A 27,938-nucleotide genomic window follows, 5' to 3' on the forward strand; every position below is an offset into this window, starting at 1 on the left:
TAATGATGAGCCACAGAAACGGACATGGGGCACAGATGGTAGGATACTTGCTTCACGTGCACCAATTTCTGTCTTTGATCCCCAGCACCCAGTAAACCAGGCATGGTGGCATCAGCCCGTAATCCCAGAACTTGCAGGTAACAGCAAGAGGAGGAGGAGGAGTTCAAGATTATCCTCAGTTCCATCCCAAGTTCAAGGCCAGCCTGGGTTACCCTGCCTTAAAAGAACTAATTATTGGTTAAACTAAAGATCAGCACATGTGCCTGTCTCTTCCATGTGAGTGGTTAATGCACTCTAGGGACAAGCAGGTCTGTGTCAAACCTTGGGAGAAGTCTTCAAGCTGGCATGATGGAGCCTGCCTTCAATCCCAGCTGCCTGGCTTTTATAGCAAGACAGTTGTTGGGTTTTGGTTTTCGGGTCCTTTGTGATGTTTGTTTTGTTTTGCTTTTTGCTTATTGTTGTTGTGTTTTTTGTTTTTGTTTTTTTGTTTTTTTGTTTTTTGTGGAGGTGGTGGTTTCAAGACAGGGTTTCTCAATGTAACAGCCCCAGCTGTCCTGAAAATAGCTCTGTAGACCAAGCTGGCCTCAAACTCACAGAGATCCACCTGCCTCTGCCTCCTGAGTGTTGTGCTACCACTGCTCAACAATTGTTTTCAAATAAAGATAATAGCAGTGCCAAAACAGTAATCTTGATTATGGTCCATTCTTGAAAACTATCAGTTATTCTAAAGCCAAGGCAATATGCTAAGAACCATTTGCAAAACTCTATGCGGATTCTCCACATACTCGCACTTCAGTCTGAACTTACTATACAGGTGAATGAATTTCTTGCCGGGCGATGGCATGTCTTTAATCCCAGCACTCAGGAGGCAGAGGCAGGTAGATCTCTGTGAATCCAAAGGTCAGCCTAGTCTACAAGAGCTAGTTCCAGAACAGGCTCCAAAGCTACAGAGAAACCCTATCTTGGGGGGTGGGGATTGAATTTCTTGAGGGCGAGAGAAATGAAGAGTTCTTGTTGCTCTTACCAAGAACCCAGGTTCAATTCCTGGTACCCACATAATGGTTCACAATCATCTGTAACTCCAGTTCCAGAGGACTTGATACCCTCTTCTGACATTTGCAAACACCAAACATGCATGTGGTATACATATAAGAAATAATTTAAAATTTTTTTAGACTCCAAACTTGACTTTCTCAGGAGGAGCTTTGAAAGAGAAGGAAATTCCTAACAGATGAAGTTGAAATCCTCCTCTCAGCTCTCGCGGGCCCTTCATTCCCATTACATCTGTACTTGGACTCGAGGAGGCACAGAATCATAAATACTCTGTATTTTTCCAGGTTCACAAGCCTCTTCTGACTGACTGTTTCCGTGTTGAGCCTTGAACCTTTTCATAGACCTGAGCACTGAAGCTCACTAGCATGCTCCATTGTCTTGGGCCAAATGCATCCACCAGGTGCTTCTTAGCATGTGTGGTATTTTACAACACAGTAGGTATTCTAGAAAGATTTAACAGAAGACAGAAGAGAGAGAGACGCCTTTTGGCCTTATGAAAATGTGCTAAAAAATTTCTTAAGGACACACAACAAAATGTGGTCATGTTTATATTTTGTAAATCTTTAGAGAAAAATAATTTTGGATTGTCATCTCAGTGTAATTTGAATTAATTTTTAAATGCAAAGTATAATTATGTTTTAAGCAGGTACTACTTTCCTCTGAGTCATACACCAGTGTTTGAAACCAAGGAAGAACAACAGTCCTATAAACTGTTGTGTCATGGCCTGAATCCTGAGTCCAGTGTTGTATGGTGCCTGAGTCATTGGCTACTGAGGCCTTCCTATAAGGAAACGCTCACTAACAACAGGCAACAGGGATTGGGAAACTTTCTGAACACTTATTACTGTAACCAGAGAAAAAAGGCCTTAAAACTGTATTGGGAAAATTTTTTAATCAGAGGAATTAAATTCTGTTCAATTAACTTTTTCACAAATAAAAAATATCACCTCTTTTTATTAAGAGTTATATTGTTCTCTGCCAGGGAGTGAAAATAGACTGGGGTGGAGAAAGTGGGGTTATGCTCGGTGGGCGTGAACTCACCTGCCACTACAAGGACAAGTATGGACTAGGCCCTAGAGAACGGGGGATGGGGGGCAGATGTCGGGGAGACTCAAGACCCTACACACATTTATAAAAAAATAGATCCTTAAAACAGTCACAGTGTAGCTTCTGTGAGTGTGAGGAAGTCCCAGCACGTGAACTTGATACCTTGGCTCGTTTTGCTGTCTTCAGATCAAATGTGTGTAGTTGCTGTTGTGAAAAACAAAGTGGCCTAAAACGTGTAGGACAGCTGCCGTACCTGCTACCTGCCGTACTCTGTGCAGCTGAAGGAGGTTGAAAGTTTCACACTGTTCATTCCCAAGCAAAGTTTACTAGCTAGTGTTTGTAAATGCTCAGCCTTCCCTCTGCCTTTGGGCCCACCTCACAGGCCTAGCCAGAAGACTGCACTTTGAAACACAAAGCCACTTGTCACTTGAGTTTATTCAGCCAGGGTCAATTGTGTGAAAACAAAGTCAAGGCAATTGTTTGATATAATTGACTAAAGAAACTGGTTATACAGGTTAGGAGAACTTCATTGGGCCCCATAGTTGAATGTTCCTAAGGTAATTTAGTAAGGTAAGATTCCTGTGACGTCACAGTGGATTTTAAAGAATGAACATCAGAACAAAAGAAAAGTACGCCAAAACCCTAGCTAGAAGGGGAAACTTGCCCTTCCAAGATGTTCTCTCCACTGTTCAAGCATTTTCTCTTACTCCGTGTTCTGCCTGCTGCCTGGGCTTGTTCTTTCTTTCTAAACTTTGCACATTTAGCCCCGCCTCCCCATCTCCCTGCACCCTCTCTCCTCACCGTCAGGGAGGCTAGTCACCTACTGTTCTCTTGGGTTTTCAGTGTTTTTATGAGTATGAGATATGTGTGTGCACACATGGACAACCAAGTCACAGCACAGATGGGGAGGTCACACAACAAATTTGGAGTTGGTTCTCTTTCTACCTTTGTGTGTAGTCACGGCATTGCATCCGGGTCACAAGCCTTCTCTGCTAGGGTCTTTACTGGCTGAGCTGTCTCACTGGCCCACTTAACAGATTACTTTTTCTGGCTCCTTAGTTATTCTGAGACAGGGTCTCCCTACTCAGCTCTGTAGTTCTGCTTGACCTTGAACTCACAGAGATCCACCTGCCTCCCCCTCCCAAGTGCTGGGACTAAAGGCAGAGGACACTATGCCTGGCTTCACTTACTGTTTTCAGAAAATGAGTAGACTGCCTTCCTCAGAAATAGTGAAGTACTAAAGTGCAGATAGAGCCTAAAATTTGTAAATGTGTAGATGCTAAAGTAGACTTAAGAAGAAAGTGTAAGCAGGTGTGGTGGTGTATTCCTGTAACTCCCACTTAAGAGACAAAACTGTGACGAGACCTTCACAGAGAAGCCTTACTTTGGGGGAGGGGAGGTTTAAATGATAACTTCTGTGGGTTTGGTTTTTGGTTTTTTAGTATGTTAACTATAGTTTTTTTAAATTCTTAGACATACAAAATGATTCAGGTACATGAGTTATATGTTTTAAAAACTAAAGAAGATATGCAGAAATAATCATTGAATGCTTGTTACATATTTTATTTTTTAAATATTTATTTATTATGTATACAATATTCTGTCAGTGTGTATGCCTTCAGGCCAGAAGAAGGCGCCAGACCCCATTGCAGATGGTTGTGAGCCACCATGTGGTTGCTGGGAATTGAACTCAGGACCTCTGGAAGAGCAGGCAATGCTCTTAACCTCTGAGCCATCTCTCCAGCCCATTGTTACATATTTTAAAAAATAAAGTCTAAAAAAAATTATAATAAAGTCTAAGCACGCCTTTAATCCCAGCACTCGGGAGCCAGAGGCAGGTGAATCTCTTTGAGTTCAAAACCAGCCTGGTCTTTAAGAGCTAGTTCCAGGACAGGCTCCAAAGCTACAGGAGAAAAAAAAACTTGTCTCAGAAAAACCAAAAAATAAATAAACAAGCAAATAAATAGTCTAAGTGAAAGATTGTATTTTATGTAGTGAATTTTCATTAAAAGGAAATAATATGTATGTGCATGTGTTTGTGATGTATGTATCATGTGTGTGTGTCATTTGGTTGCTCAGATGAACAAATAGAAACTGTGGGTGCCCATTCTTCCAAATTAATATCTATTAGTATTTTACATTTTCCTTTAGTGTTTGTAGTCATTATTACATTGATTATTATATTGATTAGTCATTTTTTAACCTCCATATGTATACAGATTTGTTTAGCATTTCATGTGCAAGAACCGTGGTGCACCCTGGGTGTGGCATTTAGCTCAGTGCGGGCACGAGATCAGGATATGTGGTGTGTAGCTCAGTGCGGGCATGAGGTCCTGGTTTCAGACGCCATGTCAAGAGAATAATTGCTACGAAGCATTGGGGTGACTTCAGTTTGTTACGTTTTCTGCAGTTTAATGACATGTTTGTTTCTTTAGCGTGACAGAGCCAATTCACTGCTAAATCAGACTCAGCAACCCTACAGATACCTCATAGAGTCTGTGCGGCAGAGGGATTCCAAGATTGATTCACTGATGAAGTATACAGCTCAACTTGAGAAGGACATCAGGTAAACCATCTACACATTTTTATTTGAATAATAAAGACACTGTCAATCTGCTGCTGTAGATGCATTTGGTTTGTACATTTTAAATAATTTAATCATGAACATAGTTTTCAGTGATCTAAGGGTTCAAACTTCAAGGCGCTGTGGAGAGGCTCACTGAGTAAAGTGCTTGCTGTGTGTGCTGCTGTGCGGGCCTGAGCTTCAATCTCCAGGACCCACTCAGGTGGTGGTCCTCGGGAGTCCCCGTGCTTCTCGGGCGAGATGGGGCACAGAGACCAGAGGATGCCCTGTCTTTTTTTTTTATTAAAGATTTCTGTCTCTTCCCCCACCGCCGCCTCCCCTTTCCCTCCCCCTCCCCCAATCAAGTCCCCCTCCCTCGTCAGTCAGCCCAAAGAGCAATCAGGGTTCCCTGCCCTGTGGGAAGTCCAAGGACCACCCACCTCCATCCAGGTCTAGTAAGGTGAGCATCCAAACTGCCTAGGCTCCCACAAAGCCAATACGTGCAGTAGGATCAAAAACCCATTGCCATTGTTCTTGAGGTCTCAGTAGTCCTCATTGTCCGCTATGTTCAGCAAGACCAGTTTTGACCCAGGCTTTTTCAGACCCAGGCCAGCTGGCCTTGGTGAGTTCCCGATAGAACATCCCCATTGTCTCAGTGTGTGGGTGCACCCCTCGCGGTCCTGAGTTCCTTGCTCGTGCTCTCTCTCCTTCTGCGAGGATGCCCTGTCTTAAACGAGACAGAAAGCAATGAGTGACTCTTGACCCTCCATCCACCATATGCAGCTTGGCTTTTACACACCTGTACTCACACGTTATCATCATATTAGGTGCTCATATTTCACCTTGTGATCAAAAGTCTTAGCATGAGCCAGGCGGTGGTGAGCATGAAAATCATGATATACTCGCTAGCAAAACACTGCCTATGCTAATGGCACAAGCGCCAACTGGTTCTTGTCTTCCTAGATTCCTTACTGAGCCAGGGGCGGACAGGAGGAAAGGATTATAATCACGTGTCATCTGGAGAGTCAAGATGGCTTTTTAAACAGGTCAACTTTACACATTTACTGAGATTTGTATTGACTTTGCCAAGAAAACTCTGGGCTTATCTGCCTCTGATCCTTTATATGAAGTAACCCATGAATTACCTCAGTGTCCATAAATAAATTCCTTTCCAACACCTTTATTTAAAACTGCATCTATATTAAGGGGAAAAAAAACCTTCATGCAAAAGATTTGCTCCGTTCATTAGTCACTCACATTCTTTCTTTCTGCCTCTTTCTTTTTATGTTTTGTTTGTTTGTGTGTGTGACAGTGTTTATCTATACCTCTGGCTGACCTACCTGGACTTGCTCTGTAGACCAGGCTGGCCTCAAACTCAGAAAATCTGCCCTCCTCTGCCTCCCAAGTGCTGGGATTAAAGGAGTGCATCAACACACCAAGCCAGTCACTCACATTTGTTAACCTATTCGTTTATGAGTCTGGGGTTTTATTTTTTGTTTCATGCGTGTGCACGTGGCAGCAAGCAGCCTTACATGATGTGCCCTTTGCCCTCTTATGGGCACCATTTCCAGTTTTTTTTTTTAAATATTTATTTATTTATTATGTATACAATATTCTGTCTGTGTGTATGCCTGCACACCAGAAGAGGGCACCAGACACCATTACAGATGGTTGTGAGCCACCATGTGGTTGCTGGGAATTGAACTCAGGACCTTTGGAAGAGCAGGCAATGCTCTTAACCTCTGAGCCATCTCTCCAGCCCCATTTCCAGTTTTTTAAACGGCAGAAAAAGTGATGCTGCATGACTAGAACAAGGTTTGAATCATGAGTAGTTGGTTATTCAGCTTAGTTATTAAATTTAAGATTGACATAAAAATTTAATTTTCTGAATAATCATTAAACCACCATGAATGTGAAATAAGAGAAAAATTAGAAAATAGGTTTTTTTAAGATGTACAAGTGAAAAAATGAACTGTCATACTTAATTCTGAAATATGATGGTTCTTTGAATGCAAATCATCTTTGTCTCTTGCCATTCCTATCACACCAGAAAAATTGTTCCAGAGTTCTATTGTTGCTCTAAGTTTTTGGTGTTATGATAAAATAAAGTCACATGTATTGTAAACATCAAAATAAATAAGTTTATCTCTAAAATTACTGTAAAGTTTAAAATGTTTCTTATGCCGGGCAGTGGTGGCACACGCCTTTAATCCCAGCACTTGGGAGGCAGAGGCAGGCGGATCTCTGTGAGTGAGTTCGAGGCCAGCCTGGTCTACAAGAGCTAGTTCCAGAACAGGAACCAAAAAAGCTACAGAGAAACCCGTCTCGAAAATTCAAAATAAATAAATAAATAAAATGTTTCTTATGTAATTACTAACAAATTGATTCCGTTAATTGATGGATTTCACTATAAGGTACATGTAAACAACAGAAATTTCTGTGTTCTGCCCTGGATGATCACTAATTATGCAAGTAGTTAGTTTAGGGAAACCGACGAAGAAACTTCAGATGGGCCTTCTTCTTGTAATATATTTATTATAGTTGCAATTTTTATATCATTTTACTTTGATAAACTTGAGAAAGGAGATATAAAAACCTGGAGAAAAATACCTCTTTTACATTTGCCTTGAAATACTTATTCTGTTAAGAATTAAAGTGAGTTTTGGAAGACCTTACCTCATGCTGGATTGCCTTGCCTGCCCATGATTTAGGAGGAGGAGCATGGTCCTGCCTCAACTTGATGTGTCTTGCTTTGTGCAGGCCCATGGGAAGCCTGCGCCTTTCTTAATGGAGATGGAGGAGTGAATGGGGAAGTGAGTATCTGGGAGTAGACTAGGGAGGGGAAACTGTAGTTAGTATGTAAAATAAATAAAAAAGTTAAAGAAAAATTAAAGTGGCCAAAAATATTTAACACAGAAAAAATAATATGTAACTGTTAGAAAAGATTACATAGATAAATTTATTCCTTGAAAAAGTAAGCAGCTTGTCCTCCAAGAACATGTGATTCCGTTTATTCCTGCCTGGTCGCTGTCTGTAGTCTTAGCCATCATAGTATAGTGCCTCCCTATGTCCTGCCCTGGACAATCGCCAGTTTCTCTCAATACTATAGAACAAAGAAAGAGAAGTGGGATCAAGTAGAATGTTTATTAAATGTAAGACTTTGAGTTGATAAATGTTGAAACTGGGTGACAGATATATAGGACTATACTTTCCTCTTTTAAAATACTCCTTAATAAAGTAATAAACTTGGGATTTTGGGTTTTTTTTAAGATTTATTATTTATTATGTATGCAGTGTTCTGCCTATATTCTGCCTGCAGGCCAGAAGAGGGCACCAGGTCTCATTACAGATGGTTGTGAGCCACTAAGTGGTTGCTGGGAATGGAATTCAGTGCTCTAAACCTCTGAGCCATCTCTCCAATCCAATAAACTTGTTTTTTGTTTGTTTGTTTGTTTGTTTTTAAAAAAGCCTCTTAAGGGCAGACTGGACAGGCAGGAGAAACGAGTAGGTGGTTGGGAGTAAAGCAGTATTGCGCTCGCAGAGAACACCAGAGTTCACTTTCCAGCACCCGCACGTGCACGTGGTAGCTCCACTGCCTGTGCTCCCACCCTAGGGTACCCTCCCCCTCTAGTTTCTGCAGTTACCCGCGCTCACATGTTCACACACCCTACACAGCTCACACACGTGTGCAGAGAATTTAAGAGTAAGAGAAGTAAGAGGAAGTACAAGCCGAGGGAGGCAGCATGCTGACTCGGTAAGTACAGTGCAGACAGGGCAAATTAGTAAATCCAGTATCTCATCAAACTTTCTGTAACAATAAAAATGTCCATGTCTGCCCTATTAAGTATGATGGCCACTTCCCACATGTTACTGAGGAACAAATTCCTTAGTTCTATTTAAATTAATGTTCACTTTAATTGTCATTTTGACTAACGGCGATGATATTGAACTACACAGCCAATCTCTTCATCTCTGGGAGTGGTGTTAACCTAATTCATTTGGTTGTCTGAGGATTAAGATACAGTTTTTAATATGTATAGCATAACATCTAAACATCATAGGCTCTCTTAAGCAGTTGTCGTTGACTCCTGACAGATCTGTGTGTCGATAATGATCTTAAAAATGAGAAATAACATTTCTTAGGATGTTGGATTTGGACAAAAAGTAAAACTGCTATAATTATAGCAACAGTAATCTTAAGTCAATGTGGAATTAGCTATCAGAATATTTATTTGAAACAGGGTCCCACTGTAACCCTGGCTGTCCTGGAACTGGCTACTTAAACCAGGTTCCTTCGCACTCACAGATCCACCTGCCTTTGTTTCCTGATGCCGGGACTGAAGGTGTACACCACTATGCTTGGATTACCAAAATGGTGTTTCATAAATTCATAATATATTTTAATAAATTCTGAACTAATATTGGATGTAATATCTTGTTGCAAGGTGAAGCAACTGTCATCTATTGTGAAAAGTCAAAGTAGTGTAATTGTGGCATTAGAATTCTGTCATAAGCTCTGCCTCTTCGTGTATGAATAATAAGGAGTGGTGATGACATTTAAAAGCCACTTACAAGCCTGGCTCGGCGGGGAAGAAGACTTGCTGTGTGAACATGAAGACTTGAGTTCAGGGCCCAGCACCCACTTAAAAACAACTGGAAAGGCTTGATGTGGCCACACACACCTGTAAGGCAGAAAGTGGGGTCACTGGGGCTTGCTGGCTGCCAGCCTAGCTCCAGATTCAGTAAAAGACAATCCCAAGGGAATAAGGCAGAATGGTAGAAGAGGAAACCTTCTATCTTCGTGTGGTCTCCACATTGGCGTGTACACTGGCCCTTAGAACACACATGCCTCCACACATACAAGTTAATAAGGTTGTTTATGGTCATCCTCAGCTGTGTATGAGTGTTAGGCCAACCTGGGATACATGAGACCTTAACAATCAAAAGAACTGCGGAAATGAATTATTTTCTTTTAAAATTAAACAATGCCATTCGTACTGTTGCTAACCCTTGCAAGTTATACAATTTATTCAGTCAAGCACAATACCAATGTGCCACGCCACACTGCCAGACCTATCTATACAGTACACTTAGTATCCAGGAAGGTTAGAATCAATATGTGCTGAAATAAAATCATCAGAAGCTGCCGGAACGCTCACTGTAAGATGTTGCTAGTAACTGCTTTGAATTCCCCTGTCATTAAAGTAGTAATCTAGTCTAAAAGTAGTACGTTAACCCTCCACCGCGCACAGGAGACAGTCAGTCTGGAAAGTCCAGAGTGATCTCTACTTTGGGTCTGTGGGGAGCAGGGAAAGAGAATAATTAGCATAAGCTTTCTTTCCCTCTGTCAGTTCTCGGTTTACTCTTAACTAGTAGTCAGAGAAGAAAAGATTACATTGTTACCTTCTCTCACAGGCTAAGCCAGAGTATATTGATCCAGGAAGTTAAGGTACAATATATCAGGAATATGTTTTCATATAGCAGGTGAAGCAGAGCCATAAACATGAATTCCTAAGTAATAATTAACAGCGAATTGAACAATTATGGGTGTAATATAACATTCAAGATAGACGTGCTCAGAAGGGGGTTTGTTTTCTAGCTTTATGAGTCACACTTGGAAGCTTTATATTTTTAAAAGTAAGTTTCCATTGTTATAAACTATGTCTTTATGAAGACTAGATTTCTGCTGAGAAAGTACATAATATCAGGATTGTGGATTTAACAGTCATCACATGGAGTTTTATAAATTCCCATGTTAAAAGTAGTGTCCCTTGTGAATTAGATATGTCATAGCAAAGGCTAAGACTTTGAAAGTATATCCCAGGTCTTCCGGTCACAGAAATGTGGTCTGGAGCAGCCATGGTACGTGTGGTAAACTGCTCTCTTTCAGACGGCACAGTTATTTTTTTGTGTTATCCACCCAGCCTGGATTCCATAGTGTGTGCCTGTTTTCTGCTTAACTGTAGAACACTTGCTTTATTCTTGAAGAGTTAAATACTATAGCCAAAGCTTTTCTAGAGAATATCCGGTCAGAATCCTTTAATTGCTCCAACATTCCATTCCCATTGCACTGTATTTTATTTAATGGGTTTGTTGGTGTTAGAGAGAGAAACAGAGAGAGAGAGAGACAGAGAGAGAGACAGAGAGAGAGAGAGAGAGAGAGAGAGAGAGAGAGAGAGAGAGCGCACACTGCACATGAGCAATTGTGTATGTATTACTTACATTTAACCTAAACACTCCTTGAAAAGACCTAGTTCTGTTTATGGGACTTGACTTTCATTTTGAGGAGTGCACATCTTAAGATGAAATACAAATAGCTTTGAATTTAAGCATTTCAGAAGCATCTGATGCTTGCCATGCCTTCGAGCCTGGTGGAACGTGGCACTTTGTCCTGGACACCATTTTGTTCTTTTCAGCTGCTCAGCTTAGTAGGATCCCTGGCGCCTACCACTGCATGTCAGTTTGTTTTTCTGCTGAGCTGCTCGCCTTTATTGGCATTTAATTACTGTTTTCCTCTGAAGCCTGTTTTTCATCTCAGTTAGTAATGGTGTGCAGCATTTATGTAGGGTTTTATGTGTTCAGCACTTTATGTAATCATTCACCAGGTAATTCACATAGCCTCTGACATACATGAGGAGCTTACGCTTCTACAGATGTGGAAACCTCTTCTGCTACAGGCTGCACAGCTGAGTGAATGGCACAGTAGGAAACAGACAGACCTGCCCTGCTCTCCTCAGACAGGTGCTTCGCAGGGAAGCTGACTTCATGGGAGGAGATGGGATGTTTTCTTTTTGAGTCCTTGGGCTCGCCAGTTCTTCCAGAGTGCTCATTATATTTAAGTTAAAAAAAATCTTCTAATATTTTTGTAATTGGTGACTTTTTGTTAACTAACTTGAAGATGTCTTGCAACAAAATGCTTCTCATTAACTTCACCCTCACAGATTTTTGTCTCAACATTTGAGAAACTGAGCTATTTTGATTTATTATTGCTTTTCTCAATTCTTACAGAGCTGGTCACATAGATTTTTTTTTACAAATGACATTATATAGACTATTTCATCTGATTCTTCCCATTAATTTCTGTATACCAAATAGTAAAATTACAGATAGTATAAAGCAGTTCACCATCATTTCTTAGGATTATTATGATCTTACAGGGGACTCTATCATAAATCAGAACTTACCAATGAGAAAATCACAATGTAGTCATAGAAATTTAATACTGAACTAAGAATTTGGAGACAAATTTATTTTGCAAAGTTTAGAGAAGACTGATTTATTTAAATTATGTCCTTCAAAATTTTCCTATGTGACAAGTTAAAAACCACTGTAAGTTCTAGGGATAAATGCTTCCATTTGACTTCTAATGCCCTGTGTTGTAATATGTCCGTGTGTGTGTGTGTGTGTGTGTGTGTGTGTGTGTACACATCTTCTTCCTTCCTACCTCCTTGTAGCATTTCAGGAGTGAGCAGTGGGGAACACTGATGTGTGCCGACACAGGCAGGATAGTCGCGCTGTCACACGCCTCTTACACAATAACTGAGCCACTCGCTCAGTTAACATTACAGTATCTGCTCTGCTGTGTCTGGACTACAAACCCCATGTGTCTCCAGTTCAGACCACCAAATGTATGTTTATTCTTTGTGTTTACTGTCTCTTAACTCACACAGCATGGTCACTTTTTAAAACTTATTTTCTTTCCAGCAATCTAAATAAAGAAAAGTCAGCCCTGCTGCAGACGAAGAATCAAATGGCACTGGATCTGGAGCAGCTTCTAAACCACCGAGAGGTACTTTCCCACATGTGCAGTGCTCACCTCCTGAGCACTCCCAGATCCATGTTTGCGCTAAGATGATTGGCTGCCGGGTCCTGTGTTCCTCATTTGATCTGTGATGTATTGTATTTCTAGAGCTAGCTCTCGTTACTGGAATGCCTTTCCTTCCATCTCCGTCACTGATTTTCACATTGTGTGTCCACTACCTGCTTTATTTGTTTCTACCATAAGACATTAAGTTTCTTCAGTGTGCCCTGTCTCACCTGTCACCGTGCGCTCAGTCCTCCTGTGCAATAGTGGACTTTAATTCAAGGGCTTTGGCGGTGGGTCTCCCATGCCTGAGGCTGCCCTCCAGCTCTAGCCAAGACAGCTATGAGCTCTTTCCCCTCCTTCAGCTCCTAAGTGCCAGGATTCTGGGTGTGCACCACCATGGGCAGATTTGTAAGGCTCTTTTATATTTTTTAATTGTTGCTCGCCAAATGTTTTTAATTCTTTGAAATTTTAATTTTTTAATTTATAAACTTTATTATAAACTTTCATGCAGTATATTTTAATGACATTCATCCCGTTCCCTCAGATCCCCCCACCTCTCAACCTACTGTTTCACTCTTCCCCAGACCGCCCACCCTTCCTTCCACCCTTCCTCTCTTTTTAAATCTATCTAGTCCAGTTCGTGCTAGCTGATTATTTTGTGCTTTAAATCATATTTATTAGATAATATAAACAGGGCCAGGTATATAGCTCAGTTGATAGCCTGCTTACCTGGCATGCACAAGGCCTTGGGTTCATTCCAAGTACCAAATAAAGCTGAGCACCTATCATTTAGGCAGCCAGCCAAGAGAAACAAGAAGGTCAGAAGTTCAAGGTTGCCTACATAGTAAGTTTGAGGTTAGCCTGAGATGCATGCGCCCCTACCTCAAAAAAAAAAAAAAAGATATATAAACAGTATGATTCAACTTTGAGGACATTAATTTCTCTTGTTTCTTTTGAATATTATTATTACCACCATCAATATGTAAAATAACCTCATCACCCCCAAAACTCTCTCATGCCTCCTTTGAGGTGGCTTCCTTTTTTCCCCCGTCCTGTGCCTTGACGTTAACTTCCCTATTTTCTTTACCTGTAGTTTGACCTTTTATAGAAAATCATATAAATTAAATTAGCAACATGTAGCCTTTTACACCTGGCTTTTTTCGCTTTACTGAGTATTTATATCATGTTATATGGCTTCAACACAGTCTACTAGTTCATTTGCCAGTTGATAGCTATTTGAGTCATGCTATGCTACTTTTAATTTTTTAATTTACTCTTATATTAATATTGCAATGTAATATACTAGTTATAATTTTATAGCTATTTGATGATTTTTGTCATCTGTTGTTACATTTTAAAACACATTATTGGGCTGGAGAGATGGCTCAGTAGTTATGAGCACTGGCTATTCTTCTGGAAGACCTGGGTTCAATTCTCAGCACCTATGTGCAGTTCACAGCTGGTCCTCCCCAGCGCTGACAGTGATGGGAGGGCCTGGAGCTGGTCCTCCCCAGCGGTTGGTAGTGATAGGAGGGCCTAGAGCTGGTCCTCCCCGGCGGTTGGTAGTGATGGGAGGGCCTAGAGCTGGTCCTCCCCGGCGGTTGGTAGTGAAGGGAGGGCCTGGAGCTGGTCCTCCCCGGCGGTTGGTAGTCCTTAGTGTAGTGTATCAGTCCAGAGCATTTTCCAGCGTACTGTCGTAATCTTTGCTTCTTCCGGTCACATTTCTATCATTTCATTTCTAAAATATCACATTTCAAGAGAAATCCCTGATTTATGAGACTACTAACGTCGTTTTCTGGTCTGGAACAGTGTGTCAACTGTTTGGGATGGAATCACTGAGAGAATATTGGGGAGAGAGATTGACTGGGGGACTGTCGCGAGAAACATTTCAGAGGTGCCCGTCCTAGAAGTGGTGGGGGGCGGCTGGAAGGTTGTCCTCACTAGAAATAGGGGAAGGGCTGGAGAGACCACTCAGTTGCACCCTGGGCTTGGCTCTAAGAGTTGTAACAACATCTGGCTCCTGTGGACAACGGCATGTATATGATTCACAAGCAGGCACACACATACACATAAATTAAAATCATATTCAAGAAAAAAAGAAATGGCTTTGGGGGTGAATTCTCTTAGAGGTATCTTTTATATCTTCTTCTGCCATGGTAGAAGAGTCAAGCGGGGGCAATCATGACAAAGCTTGCCTTGAGACAGCACTCTAGATGCTGAGGCGGAGGCTGTGCTAAATAGTGAAACTCACTGAATTGATATTTTCCCCTTGCTTTTTTTAATTTTTTTTAATTTTTATTTATTTATTTATTTAGAAAACTGGGGAGGAAAGGGTTTATTTGGCTAACCCTTCAGCATTGTCAGGGCAGGAACTCAAATAGGGCAGGATCTCAGAAGGGAGGAATTGATTCAGAGGCTATGGAGAGCTGCTGTTTGTGCTTCTCACGGCTTGCTCAGCCCTCCTCCTGCTCCTCCTCCTCTTCTTCCTCCTCCTCCTCTTCTTCCTCCTCCTCCTCCTCCTCCTCCTTCTCTCTCTCACTCTCTTTCTTTTTTAAATATTTACTTGACTACATGTCAGAAGAGGGCACCAGATCTCATTACAGATGGATGTGAGCCATGTGTCTGCTGGGAATTGAACTCTGGACCTCTAGAAGAACAGCCACTTAACCACTGAGCCATCTCAGCCCCCTCCCTTTGCTTTTTAATACAGTCTTATGTAACCCAGATTAGCCACAAATTCACTGTGTAGCCAAACCTTGAACTTGTGAGCCTCCTACCTCCACCTACCAAGTACTAAGATTTCAAGATACGTCTACCATTATCCTGAGACGAAACTCGGACTTCATCCGTGCTAGGCGAGCTTTCAGGTGAGCTCTATCTCAAGCCTCTGGACTGCAGATTAGAAGAGACTGGAGGTAGATAAGCCCTTCAGGAACAGATGGCAGAACAAGGGAAAGCTCCTTGGCAGATCCTCAGTCTTTCTTCTTTCTGTCTTTCACTCTGGGCCATCTCCATCAGTACAGCCATCACTTATGCCCTAGAATTCTGCCTCCCAGCAATTGTTTCTTCACTATGAGCACCTGAGTTAGCCCGAGTGTGTTTTTAAATATGAATAGTTAAGGGATCATAACCGAAGATTTCTTTTCCATCGTAAAGCTGTATAAGACGTTTTCTTTTCAGAATGGCAAGTCTCATTTAATTCTAAAAGATTATGCTACACTTTGAAAATTATAAAAGCAATTGTATTTATACATTTTATACATCAAACTTAAAGCTACATTACTCATGAGTCCAAATAATAACTAAAAAGCTGTGAACTGAAATAATCCATCTTCCCTTCAGTTGTTTCCTCAGGCATTTTGTCCCAGTGACAAAAACCTAACTAAAGGCAACCAAGGCTCCTGGCTTGTTACGCTCCTTCAAGGCCCTGGGGTATCACTTAAGTAAATCATGGTTTTCACCAGCTAAATTCCAAAAGCTTAAGTTAGTGGTTCAGATAGGAAGCAAATGAACACTTTAAAGTCCCTCAGATCCTGTTCTGAGTTAGGGTTCCAGCTCCAGCCTTTAGCAGACTACTGAGTTCTCTCGCGCAATGGCTGTACGTGTTTGGAACGGGAGCTAAATCCAAGTCACATGCTGACAATTGCTGGTAAATGAAAAAAGCACCAAGTAGGGCAGTTCCAAATTGTCATTTCTAAAACATCTGGAGTCTGATCATACAAAGTTTCATTTTCTGAGTTAGTGTTATAAAAATGTATACTGGAGCCTGGCAATGGAGCACACGCCCTTAATCCCAGCATTCTGGAGGCAGGGAGGCAGGTGATCCCTGTGGGTTTGAGGCCAACCTTTTCTACAGAACAAGTTCCAGGACAGTCAGAGCTATTACACAGAGAAACCCTGTCTTGAAAAATCATATATATGTATCCTGTGTGTGTCTATCCCTAACCATACACACACACATACAGTACAGGCGTAGTGGCGCACACCTTAACTCCAGCACTTGGGAGGCAGAGGCAGGCAGATAGGCAGGTGGATAGAGGGAGTTCTAGGACAGCAAAGGCTGTATAGAGAAACCTCTTCATTCTGTGTTCTCCTTTTTGTTTTTTTGTTTCTGTATTCAGTGAAACTAAAATGCAGTAAAAGACAAGGTATCTCAGATAATTCCTTCTATTGAGGCAAATTTATTGTTGTGCTCTTAGCTGTTATGAGATCAGTACAAAATCCAACATGATCTCTTGCTTTTTGTAAGACTACTGAAGGAATGTAAGTGCTGCTGTGTATTCTGTGTTTCAGTCTTTATTGTGGTCCACTGGTAGTCATCGGGGTCCTGCTGGTGCAGGTGAAACTGATTGTGGTCAGTGTGAAGCAGATCTGCCATGCTTTATAGACAGGAAGAAGGAAGGAGGGAGGGAGGGAGGGAGGGAGGGAGGGAGGGAGGGAGGGAGGGAGGAAAGAAAGAAAGCCTCCTTATGAGTTATTGCTTGCATTAGTTCCAGGACAATTTGCCTCTGTGATGAAGTTACATCTTTATGTTGTGTCAGAAAATGAAAACTGTGTAATTCAATGTGCTTCATTTTTATCTTAGTTGCCAAAAACCCTCATAGCTGAATGTCTTATCCGGGAGTTACAGCCCTTTCTCCCTTCTTTTGTTCTTGATGCCATACAATACCCTTTTCTATTTCCAGTAGATTACAATCTGTTTTACTCTTAAATGTCTTCACTTGCACAAAGATTGATACTTGATGGAACAAATAAAATAAAAACCTTAAACAGTTAAGTTTTTCAAAAAGAAGCCGAAGGAACCAAACTGACTATTTGCTGTTAGTCTTAGCAGTAACTGGACATTGGAAGCCCTGTGGGTGAACGCATTGTATCTGTCCTCTTTTTTTCAAGACAGGGTTTTTCTGTGTAGCCCTGGCTGCCCTGGAACTCACTCTGTAGACCAGGCTGGCCTCAAACCGGGAGATCCACCTGCCTCTGCCTCCCGAGTGCTGAGATTAAAAGCCTGCACCACTGCCCCCCCCCAATAGCATTATTTTAACATGGGAATAGATTAACTCATGAGAGTGTATAGATGAGAACAAAAGCAGTGTGACAGGGTCGAGAGAAACACTCGTGTGGAAGGCAGCTCACACAGTGAACCGTGAAGAGCATCAGAAGAAAGGGGAGCTGAGAAAGCACAGGCAAAGCCACTGCGGGACCAGGACTGTGTCAGCATGCGTGCTTACCGTCAGCAGGTCAGGCCAGACTCTGGGCTGCTTCCTGTCCACCATGATGTCACCCTCCGTGACATCATCCCCTACAGAAGGCAGCTGTCCACTCAGTAGTTGTGAAGTGCCAGTGTGTTAGCTGGCCATGGTGGCACATACCTACAATCCTAGTTCCTAAGAATCTGAGCCAGAAGAATGGAAGAGTTCAGCACCAGCAAGGGCTACATATTGAGTTTGGGGCCAGCCTGGACCACGTAGTACGATCAAGTCTTAAAAAAAAAAGAAAGGAAGGAAGAAAGAAAACTAAGGGAAAGAAATGGCAAAATGATGGTCGATGCCTTTAATTCCAGCACACAAGAAGCAGAGGAAGGTAGATGGCTGTGAGTTCTATGTATTGAGACCCTATCTCAAACAAACAAAAAACAAAACCAAAAAGTGCTCACTTTTACAAGGCAGCTAGGCAAGTGGAAACAGCAGCCACATGTGTGTACATTAGAAAATACCTCAGTGGAGCAGCAGCCCACCTCACCAGACCACAGCATTAATGAACTGTGGCCGGGGCACGCCTTTAGTCCCAGCACTCTGAAGGCGGAGGCCAGCAGATGCAGGACGTCAGGCTGCACAGAGAAACCTGCGGGAGGTAGGGAGAATAAACTGTGGAGGAAGGTGGATCTCAGTGAGTCCACACCATCCTGGTCAACAAAGTGAGTTCCAGGGCAGCCAGGACTGTTACAGAGAGAAACCCTGTCTCAAAAAAAAAAAAAAAAAAAAGGCACCAACAGGCAAATCGCACTGAGATAAACAGAAAGGCAGAAGGGAAAATAGGCAAGCCTTGAGACCAGTGAGTAAGAGTGTGTGGTACAAGGTCCAACTATGGGGCAGAGGAAACGGTGTCTCAGCTGGTGTGAGACGCACATCTGACATCCTAGTACTTGGGAGGCTAAACAAAGCAGGAGGATTTCAAGTTTAAAGCTAGCCTAGGCTACATAGTACAATCCTGTCTCTAAGAAAGAAAAAAATTGAAAGATATTTTATCTCCCCAAGCTGGAAGTTAGCTGGGTGCCAGGACGAAGCCAGGTAGAGACGCTAAAAGTCTGAGAGGCAGTTGGCAACCAGGCGCCAGTGTTAGCAGAGGCGCTCACAGCAACTGCCAGCGTCAGGCTTGGTCAGCACATGGCCTGCACGTGGCTTTAGAAGAGACTGCCACCATTTTCTGCTCTGAAGAGAAAGCGCATTTGTAGACTATGGGTATGGCTTTCCGTCTCTGTAACAAATGCCTGAGATAGCCAGTTTATGAAGGAAAGTGCTCATTTGGGCTAGGCTCACAGTTTTAGAAGATGTAGCCATGGTAAATTCATTCCATTGCTTTTGAGCCCTTGGCAAGGCAGCATGCCGTGGTGGGAGTTAATTCAAAGCAAAACCACTCACACCTCATGGCCAGGAAGTGAAAGAGTGGAAGGAAAAGAGCCAGGGTCCCACTATCCTTTTCTGAGACACTCCTCACTAACCTAAGCAACCCCCACTACCCCTGGCTTCAAAGACCTTCCATCTCTCATACCCCAAAGCCAAGCATTGAAACATGTGGACCTTTGAGGGACATTCGTCCAAACCATAACAGATAGTGAGAGTTTAAGAAGCTCCTGTCTAATGACACTTTGTTTCAGTTTGGTTTTGAGACAGGATCTCTCTCTAACCCAGGCTACCCTAGAACTCTTTATTATATATAGCTCAGGGTGGCCTGGTTTTGAGACAGCTTCTGAGTTGTAGGGTTACATGCACCACACTCAGCCTCTTTCTTAGAAACACTTATGTTGGAACAGGAGCACATAGCATGCATTCGGAGGTCAAAGAACAATTTTGTGGATGTGAGTCCTAGGGCTCAAACTCAGGGCATTAACCTGGAGTTAAGAGGCTTCACCTGAGCCCGGGTAGTGATGGCGCTCGCTCACCTTTAATCCCAGCACTTGGGAGGCAGAGGTAGGAGGATCTCTGTGGGTTCAAGGCCAGTCTGGTCTACAGTGCTAGTTCCAGGACAGTCTTCAAAGCTACAGAGAAAGCCTGTCTTGAAGAAAAGAGAGAGAGAGAGAGAGAGAGAGAGAGAGAGAGAGAGAGAGAGAGAGAGAGAGAGAGAGAGAGAGAGAGAGGCCGCCTTTACCTGCTAAGCTGTCTTGCCAGTCCACAGCCTGCTTCTGATGAGGTTTTGTAATGGAAAAGACACAATAGTGTATGAGTTTTAAAGAAAAGAGAATTGTTAAATAGCTGCATAACAAAGGAATGTTGTGTGTTAGTTACAGCAGCATAAAAGACTTGCCATGCTGAAGTGTTACTATGTATTTATAGTACTGTTATGTTAGTCTGTGTCCTGTTTCTCCAGCAGCACTCGGCTCGCTAGGTATAATTGTGAAGACAATGGACAGTTGGCATTGACTGCCTTCTGCCTTCTGCCCTGCTGAAACTGTCTGTACATTCTTCCTTGCCCTGACTGTAAACTGGGCCACACGTGTTGAGGTATGTCTGTGATGCCAGCACTTGAGAAATAGAGAAGGTTAGGAGCTCAGGGACAGCCTGGGCTAGGGAATTTGAGGTAAGCCTGGTCTACAGAGTGTTCCTATCTGAAACAGAAACTGTAAGTGTAAGGTTGTGTTTATATTCTTTACCTTACATTTTAAAATAGAGTTTTTAAAAGAATGCTAACAGTCAGATAAACAAGACATGGGTTCGAGTCAACTGTGGTTGGCATGGCCTGTAAATCTCCTGCTCAGAAGACTAAATCAGGAGGGTTGCAAATTCAGGGTCAATAAGGCTGCCTAGTGAGACATTCTCAAGAAAAACAAATTAACTGAAGACTCTCTTCCTTCAGTTTCCGCACCAATAGAGAAAGATGGTGTTATGGGGGCGCGGGGGTTACAAATGTTCTTGTCATGCGATTTCAAAGCTGTTTTTGAATGCTTTTCTTTGACACACAAACTCCAAAACTAGACAAGGAAAACTTGAATATTTTTCCCCTGAGACAAGTTGTTGACCTTGATCACACTGCCCACCCTTCCAAGCACCATGGTTCCAGGCAGAGCCTCCTTACTGCTAGGATTCCCGTCTGCACTCACCCCTCTACCAGCACAGTTATGCCCCTGTCTTGCCCAATAAGGTGCCACGTTCCTCTTCACGTCTTTACTTCCTACAGCACTCAGCACATGGTAAGTAGCCATTCGAAAGTCTATTACCGTCATTGTGCCTCGTTCCTCTCTCTCCATAGTAATTTTCTACCAGCTATCAAATAGCTTTAGTAACTGGCATTTAATACGTATCTCACCTCCCCCTCCCCCCGCCCTGCCACCACCAAAACTGTCTCTTTCTGATTACCGGTACCGTTTTAACTGGAAAAGTACAGACTGCCATATCCTAGAACAGTTTCAAAGAAATATCTAAAAGCAGCTGCTAGATAGTCACGTCTGGAAGGTTTGTCTAGCATAGAGCTCCTCTGAAAACCCGAGGCCTGATAACTGTAGCAACAGCAGCCTCTGCTTATCAAGCCTCTGAGGAATACTTAGCATTTGGAGAGCAGGGGACATCTGCTTCTGAGACCTAGCAATCTGCTGTCCCGTTCACTTTCCCATGGTCACTTCAGTTGGTATTTAACCTGAATTAATGAAGGACCCCTTACTAAGCCCTTAGAATGTACAAAGCCACACTCACCGGCTGACTTCCTTTGCCTAGGTAACCACTTGTTAGGGCAGTGCAAATCACCAGCAGAAGGAAACAAGCCCTGCAGTTAGGCAGCTTTCTGAAAAGTGAAGTCACAGTATAATTATCATTCTTTGATGGTTTGTTTATGTTCCTGGAGTCTAACCCATATGTTCTTTCTGATTTCTCGGAAGATTTCAGGGACATTTCACGTCCCAAGTACCCCTTAGGCAATCCACTTCATAAAGGGTTCCGACAGATTGCATAGTTCTAAATGTGTGTCACCTTTTTGGTTCATAGTTAACTGTTTGGAAAGTTTCTTAAGAATACCTTTTTACATTTTTTTCTCACATACCTACTCAGTTCTCAGTTACTTTTTTACACTTGACATGACTCGGGGGGACCACTAAGTAGGTAAGCTAATATTTCCTTAAGTGAAAACGTGATTGCTTTTCAGGTTTGTCTATTTCTAATCAGCAGTGGTGGTGCTCTGTACAAGTTAAATATTAAGTCAGCGGTAAAGCAGATGCAAAACAGTAAAAATTAAATACAAATGTAAATGAATGTTCAAGGAAAGAATCGTCATAATGAAAACATAGAAACACACCCACACAGCATTAATGTTTGCCTGTATGGTTACTTTGGTTGTTTTTGCTCAGTTTTGCCTTTGTTCTGGTTTGGGTTCGCTGTTGTTGCTGTTTCCTTCTCTTGGCAGCTCTGAGTAGGAGACCGAGCAGTGCGTGTGCACTGACTCTAGCTACTGCCAACCCAGATATAGATTTAGAAATTTTGTTCTATGTAGAGCTTTGTGCAGTCCTAACTGAGGGTATTCGAGGGATAAATATATCTGGAACGACTATAAATTCTTCTGTGCTGTTTTAAGTGCTTTCAAGTCAAGGATATTGTACTCCCTGTCCCACTCCGAGACAGTTACAGCTTGCTTCTAACAAAGTAGACAGGGCTAAGAGTCAGGGGAAAGGCAAGCCTTTTGTGTATTCCTTCTAAAACTCAAAAGTTGAATCTTTTTGTTCATGACTGCCGGCACAGGCCTGAAGGCCCAGCTGCTCAAGACGATTGACAAGAGGATTGCAAGTTCAGGGCCTGCATGGATTGCAGAATGAGTTCGAGGCCAGCCTAAGCTGCTTAGTTAGACCTCACACTGCACTGCAGTGCACTTGCCTAGTGTCCATGAAACCGTAGGTTTGACCCCCACCACCAAATAATAACAATAACCTAAAATTTACCCTCCCCAAAAAGTAGGCATCTTTTTCTAAACCATATTTGATATTTAGGGACTTGGGTGATACCGTCATCAGTGAAGTACTTAGACCTCTTGCTTGAAGAGCAGAGGTCGGTCTCTGGCACTCCAAGGGTAAAAACCCAAGGGTAGCACATGTTGTGATCCTAGCACTGAGGACACACACACACAGGTCAGTCTCAGGGCTATGGCCTGATGGACGTGTGTTAATACTTCTGACCACTCAGTCCCTTTGCCATCGTGCATTGCACTCTGGCCTCACAGGAGTGCTGTGATGGGTTTGTGCGCATTTCCCAGGAACAGCAACTTAATCTCCGTTTTCAATGCTTCAGAGTTAATTCTCCTTGAATTGGCATTGAGTGGCATGAGTTGAATTTGTTATAACAGGACTTCACTATGTATTTTAGGCAGACATCACATTTAGCATCCTCCTGCCTCAGTCTCGATGTGCTGGGATTACAGACACGCACCAGCATGCCCAGCCACTTGGATTCTTTGGGACCATGATGTTTACACTGTAGAGAACCTAGAAGGATCTCTGAGCTCTTCTGCTCTGGTTTCGCTGCCTTTAGTCTTTTCATCGCCTCCTTTAAATTCTTAAATATCTTTGCTGTCTCCTGCACTTGAAAGCTCTCTGTCTTGTGTGATGCAATAAAATATGTCATCATAAAAACAGCTTATCTGGGTATAAATACCCTTTTGGCTTTTTCTGTCACACTTTCATATTTGTTATATGTTGTAGAAATTAGTCAACTTCTGAGTGTCTTTTGTTTTTAAAGAATAAAATATATATATATATATTCCCATTGTATTTTAGGAGTTTGTTAAATATTTTCTTTAAATAGTAAGTACACTTGTCTGACTTTTCTTCTTTTAAGATTTGTGAGCGGATGGGGGGACATACATGACGTGTGCATGTATGGAGGTCAAAGGACAATTTCGGGGAGCACTGCTGCCTTCCGCCTGGCTGTCTTACTTCTGCTGTACTGCATGCTGCAGGCCAGCCGGCCCTAAGTTTCCTAGCACATGCCTCCTAGATGTGCCTCTTGTCGTGCATGGGGTGCTGGGTTTGCAGGTGTGCACGCTGTGTCAGGCTGTCCACATGGTTATGGGGATTAAACTTGGGCTGTCAGGCTCGTAGAGCAGACACTTCTGCACTAAGCATTTGCCATCCCTGGTCTTTGTTAAGAAGTCAGTAAATAACCTCTTGCTAATCATTTTTAACCCTCTAGTTTTATGACTTTCTTAGAATAATAATAAAGAGTCTGGGATGTTTGGGTGGATGCTCCACACCCCAGCACCTGATATCCACATATTCAAAGAGTCTGGAATGTTTAAGTGGAAGCCTCACCCCAACCCCTGGCATCCATATACCCAAAGAGTCTAGGATGTTTTGGTGGGGGCTCCAGACCAAGCCCCCTTCCCTGGAGCTACCTCAGTCCAGACTCAGCCCTCAAGAAAACTGCCAAATGATGACCCCTCCCGAGAGATGCTCAAGAACACTCCCACAGGGTATTTAAACTGCCCCCCAGAGAATAAACACGTGGTTTTCCAGTCTTCCTTTCCTGTCTCCTCTCTGGGAGGCTGGAAAGCCATCCGGGAACATTGGTATCTATTAAACCTGGTATTTTTCTAAGTCAGTTTGATTTGGTCTGGTTCGGATTATTGTATTGGCAGAGAGGCTTATTGAGTTTCAGGAAATTTCCACTTATGACAAATCAAAGAACTCCAGGACATAGGACACACACACACTACACACCTAAAAAGCTCTAAGTCTCTTGAAATATGCAGTAGCCAAGAGAAAATACTAGCAGTGATATTAGGTTATGGTCAGAATTAACCGTGTTTTTGATATTTCAATGTACACTTATCAGGCCATTGATCTTGTTACTCACATATCAAGACGCTAAAACTAAGAGAAGAGGGGGCTGGAGATATGGCTCAGTGGTTAAAAGCACTGACTGCTCTTCCAGAGGACCCGGGTTCAATTCCCAGCACCCACATGGCAGCTCACAACTCTCTGAAGATCCAGTTGCAGGGGAATCTGACAAATTCACACCAATGCACATGAAATAAAGTTTAAACCATAAAAATATTTTTAAAAAAATAAATAAAACTAAGAGAAGAATGGAATGTCTGGACTAGAACTCAGAGGCAGCATGTGCCCTGAAGTAGGCTGCATTCTGAAATACAGTTCTCACAATGGAGAATCGGGTTTAATAGCTAAAGTATTATTCATAGTCATACTGATTATGAACCACAGAGGAAAAAAACATCTAGTAGATTTTGCCAGAATAGTGAAGACCAGAAAGTAGAGAGCAACTAAATGAATAGTGTTTAGGACAGGCCAAGCAAAGTAGCAATGGCAGCAGATTTTATCAGAAGCTACTTCAGTGTGTCCATATGTCCTGTGTGTCCACACTTCTCCCATACAGCATGCTTACTCTTCGGCATGTTCACACTTCAGTGTGTCCATATGTCTTACATACAGCATGTTTACTCTTAGTTGTGGTCACACTTCAATATGTCTGTTCTTAAATGTGTCCATATTCAGGGTTTTCATATTTCATCATGTCCACACTTGTTTAATGTGTCCATACTTCTCGGTGTGTCCATATTTTGGTGTGTCCAGTATACTTATATTTTGGTATGTCCATAATTCATGGTATACATACTTCTATATACTATATACATACTTCAGTATGTTCTTGGTTTGGTGTGTTCACCCTTCAGCGTGTCCACACCCCACTATCTTCAGACTTCAGTGTATTTATTTTAGCATCCTCTACCACCATCTCTGGTGAAAGTGACCCGAAAGTCATCTAGGCTCCAAAAAGGAAGTTTCTGGTTAGTTAGGTCCCAAAGACTGTGACAACAGCCCAGACACCTCTCGTTGACTGTCACTCAACCGGACACTGGAATTCTCGGTGACGTCTCAGTCATGTGCAGAATATAGCCCCACACATCATTCCTGTCATCTCAGAACATTAGAATAAGGAGGTCCAGACCTTAGTTAGCCAGAGGCTAAGACATCCTACTAGGAGACAATCTAGCAAAAGCAAGATGATTAAACATTGCTACTCTCGCCTAAGAGGTGGATGAACTGGGGTGCTCAGAAAAGATACAGCAGAAAGAGCAACAAGCAGTTCAAAGGAAGTGGCTCATCCAAGGCCAGAGATGCCTTCCATGCTTGACTTCGTTTGGCTCTTGTTAGGTAGGGGGTATTGATTTGGGGTCATTTTAGTAGCTCACTAGAGAAAAGCTAAATTGATATAGTTAATTTGTCTTTATTTTTTAAGCCTGAGCTAGTGGCCATATGGTCAGAGGAGATGTCTTTTTTTATTTGTTTGTTTGTTTATTGGTTTTTTTCGAGACAAGGTTTCTCTATAGCTTTGGCGCCTGTTCTGGAACTAGCTCTTGTAGATTAGGCTGGCCCCAAACTCACAGAGATCTGCCTGCCTCCCGAGTGCTGGGATTAAAGGCGTGTGCCACCGTTGCCTGGCATCTTATTTATTTATTTGTTTGTTTGTTTGGTCTTTAACATTTATTCAGCTACAAAATAACCATAATACACTTCATTGGGTTCAAGTCAGGACTAAATGAAAAACTAAAATTAAAACTAAGCAAAAATTATGAGCACTGTTTTTCTACCAAAATGGCAGAAACTTGGGATTATGCTCTAGAACTGGCTAGATTCATACCTCCTATTTTCAGTGGAAATGCTTATATAGTTCTACTATATTTTAGAACAAGCCAGTTTCATTACTTAGCTCAAACCTTTTATATAAACAGTGCATATGGAGATTCGGGTCCATTCAGGCTCTCAACCATAGCTGCCACTTCCTGTCTTGATTGCAATTTTTTCCTTTCTCTCTTCTTGGTAATTGGCTTTTGGGGGTGGGGGATGAACGAGAAAGAGCATCTCTCTATTATGTAATTCTGTCCTGGAGCTCACTCTGTATCCTGGACTGGTCTTGAACTCACAGAGATCCACCTGTCTCTGCTTCCTGAGTGCTGAGGTTAAAGGTGTGGGCTATCATGCCTGTCTGGTCTTTGACTTTTTATTTTAATGTCTCATAATAACTGTCCATATTTGTGGACTACAATAGGATAACTCAGTACATGTAAACAGTGTGGGAGAGGGGGTATTCAGTTGTGTCTGGGTTAAATAACTCGAAGCTACCTTTCAAGCCTGGTGTTGTGTATCAGAAGACCTCCTATTATTGTGTACATAACAGACACTCTGAACCCAACAGGCCTGCGTTTGGATGTTGATTTCTCAGAATCTGAATTTGACTAGACTTCTCCAGCCTACTAATCCTCATTTTAGAACCTGAGATCGTATCTACTTCTCTTTATACGAAGAACAAAATTAAATTTTACATGATAGACAACACGAAGCCTGGCACGTTGTCAGTATTCAGTGGATGCTAACCCCTGTCCCCTCTTTCCTCCACCTCCTTGCATACACTGCTGAGACGCACAGCCAGCGCTAAGAGGAAGTTGGTAGAGCGTGGGCTGAAGAATCCTGAAGCACAGTTTGCCATGGCAGCGCCAATGCTGTCTTCCGACGCTTTGCCATATAAAAGCTATTTTGCCTGTTACTTCCTTTTGTAACTTAGAATTCCTACTAGACTCTTAGGATATGGGATATGTAACTTTCTTAAGATTGGGGGGGCCGGTTGTGATGGCGCACGCCGGTAGGATTTGCTGAAGGAGGCAGAGGCAGGAGGATCATGAGTTCGAGGCCAGCCTGGGCTTAGCCTGGGCTACACATTGAAAAAAAAAAGATTAGGGGGGGCTATTATATAGCCCCAGCTGTCCTGGAACCAGCCCTGTAGACCAGATTGACCTCGAAATTGACCAGAAATCCACCTGCCAGTGCTAGGATTAAAGGTGTGTGCCACCACACTCAGTCTGGAATAAATAAATTTTAATTAAATTTACATGGACAGGGTAGGGAGCCCACTCAAGACCTTGCATATGCTAGGCAGGTAATGCGGAGGTCTGAAGCCGTGAATTACCTTGACTCCTGGTCTCCTATCTCCACTTCCTAAGTACTGGAACAAAGTTGTATGTCACCATGCCCAGCCAGCAATCAAATTTCTTTCTTCAAAAGAAAAAAAAAATGAGCCGGGCAGTGGTGGCACACACTTATAATTCCTGCACTCGGGAGGGATTTTCATGAGTTCAAGGCCAGCCTGGTCTACCAACTGAGTTCCAGGACAGGGTCCAAAGCTACAGAAAAACCCTATCTTGAGAGAGAGAGAGAGAGAGAGAGAGAGAGAGAGAGAGAGAGAGAGAGAGAGAGAGAGAGAG

General features: G+C 42.5%; 1 protein-coding gene across 6 annotated transcripts in view; it reads left to right on the plus strand.

Moving 5' to 3' along the window:
* Pibf1 (progesterone immunomodulatory binding factor 1) overlaps positions 1-27,938 on the plus strand; it is a 161,362-nt gene that overhangs the window by 114,457 nt on the left and 18,967 nt on the right. For all 6 annotated transcript variants that reach the window (XR_007592168.1, XM_050144590.1, XM_050144594.1 and 3 more), the window contains 2 exons: positions 4,536-4,666; positions 12,368-12,452. Coding sequence is in view for 5 of the 6 variants with exons in the window: in XM_050144590.1 (XP_050000547.1) it covers positions 4,536-4,666; positions 12,368-12,452 (216 nt within the window). In the remaining variant the exon portion in view is untranslated. The remainder of the gene's footprint in view (positions 1-4,535; positions 4,667-12,367; positions 12,453-27,938) is intronic.

The sequence above is a fragment of the Alexandromys fortis genome, unplaced genomic scaffold (assembly GCF_014885135.2).
Source record: "Alexandromys fortis isolate MF-2015 unplaced genomic scaffold, M_Fortis_MF-2015_v1.1 scaffold_43, whole genome shotgun sequence".
NCBI lineage: Eukaryota > Metazoa > Chordata > Mammalia > Rodentia > Cricetidae > Alexandromys > Alexandromys fortis.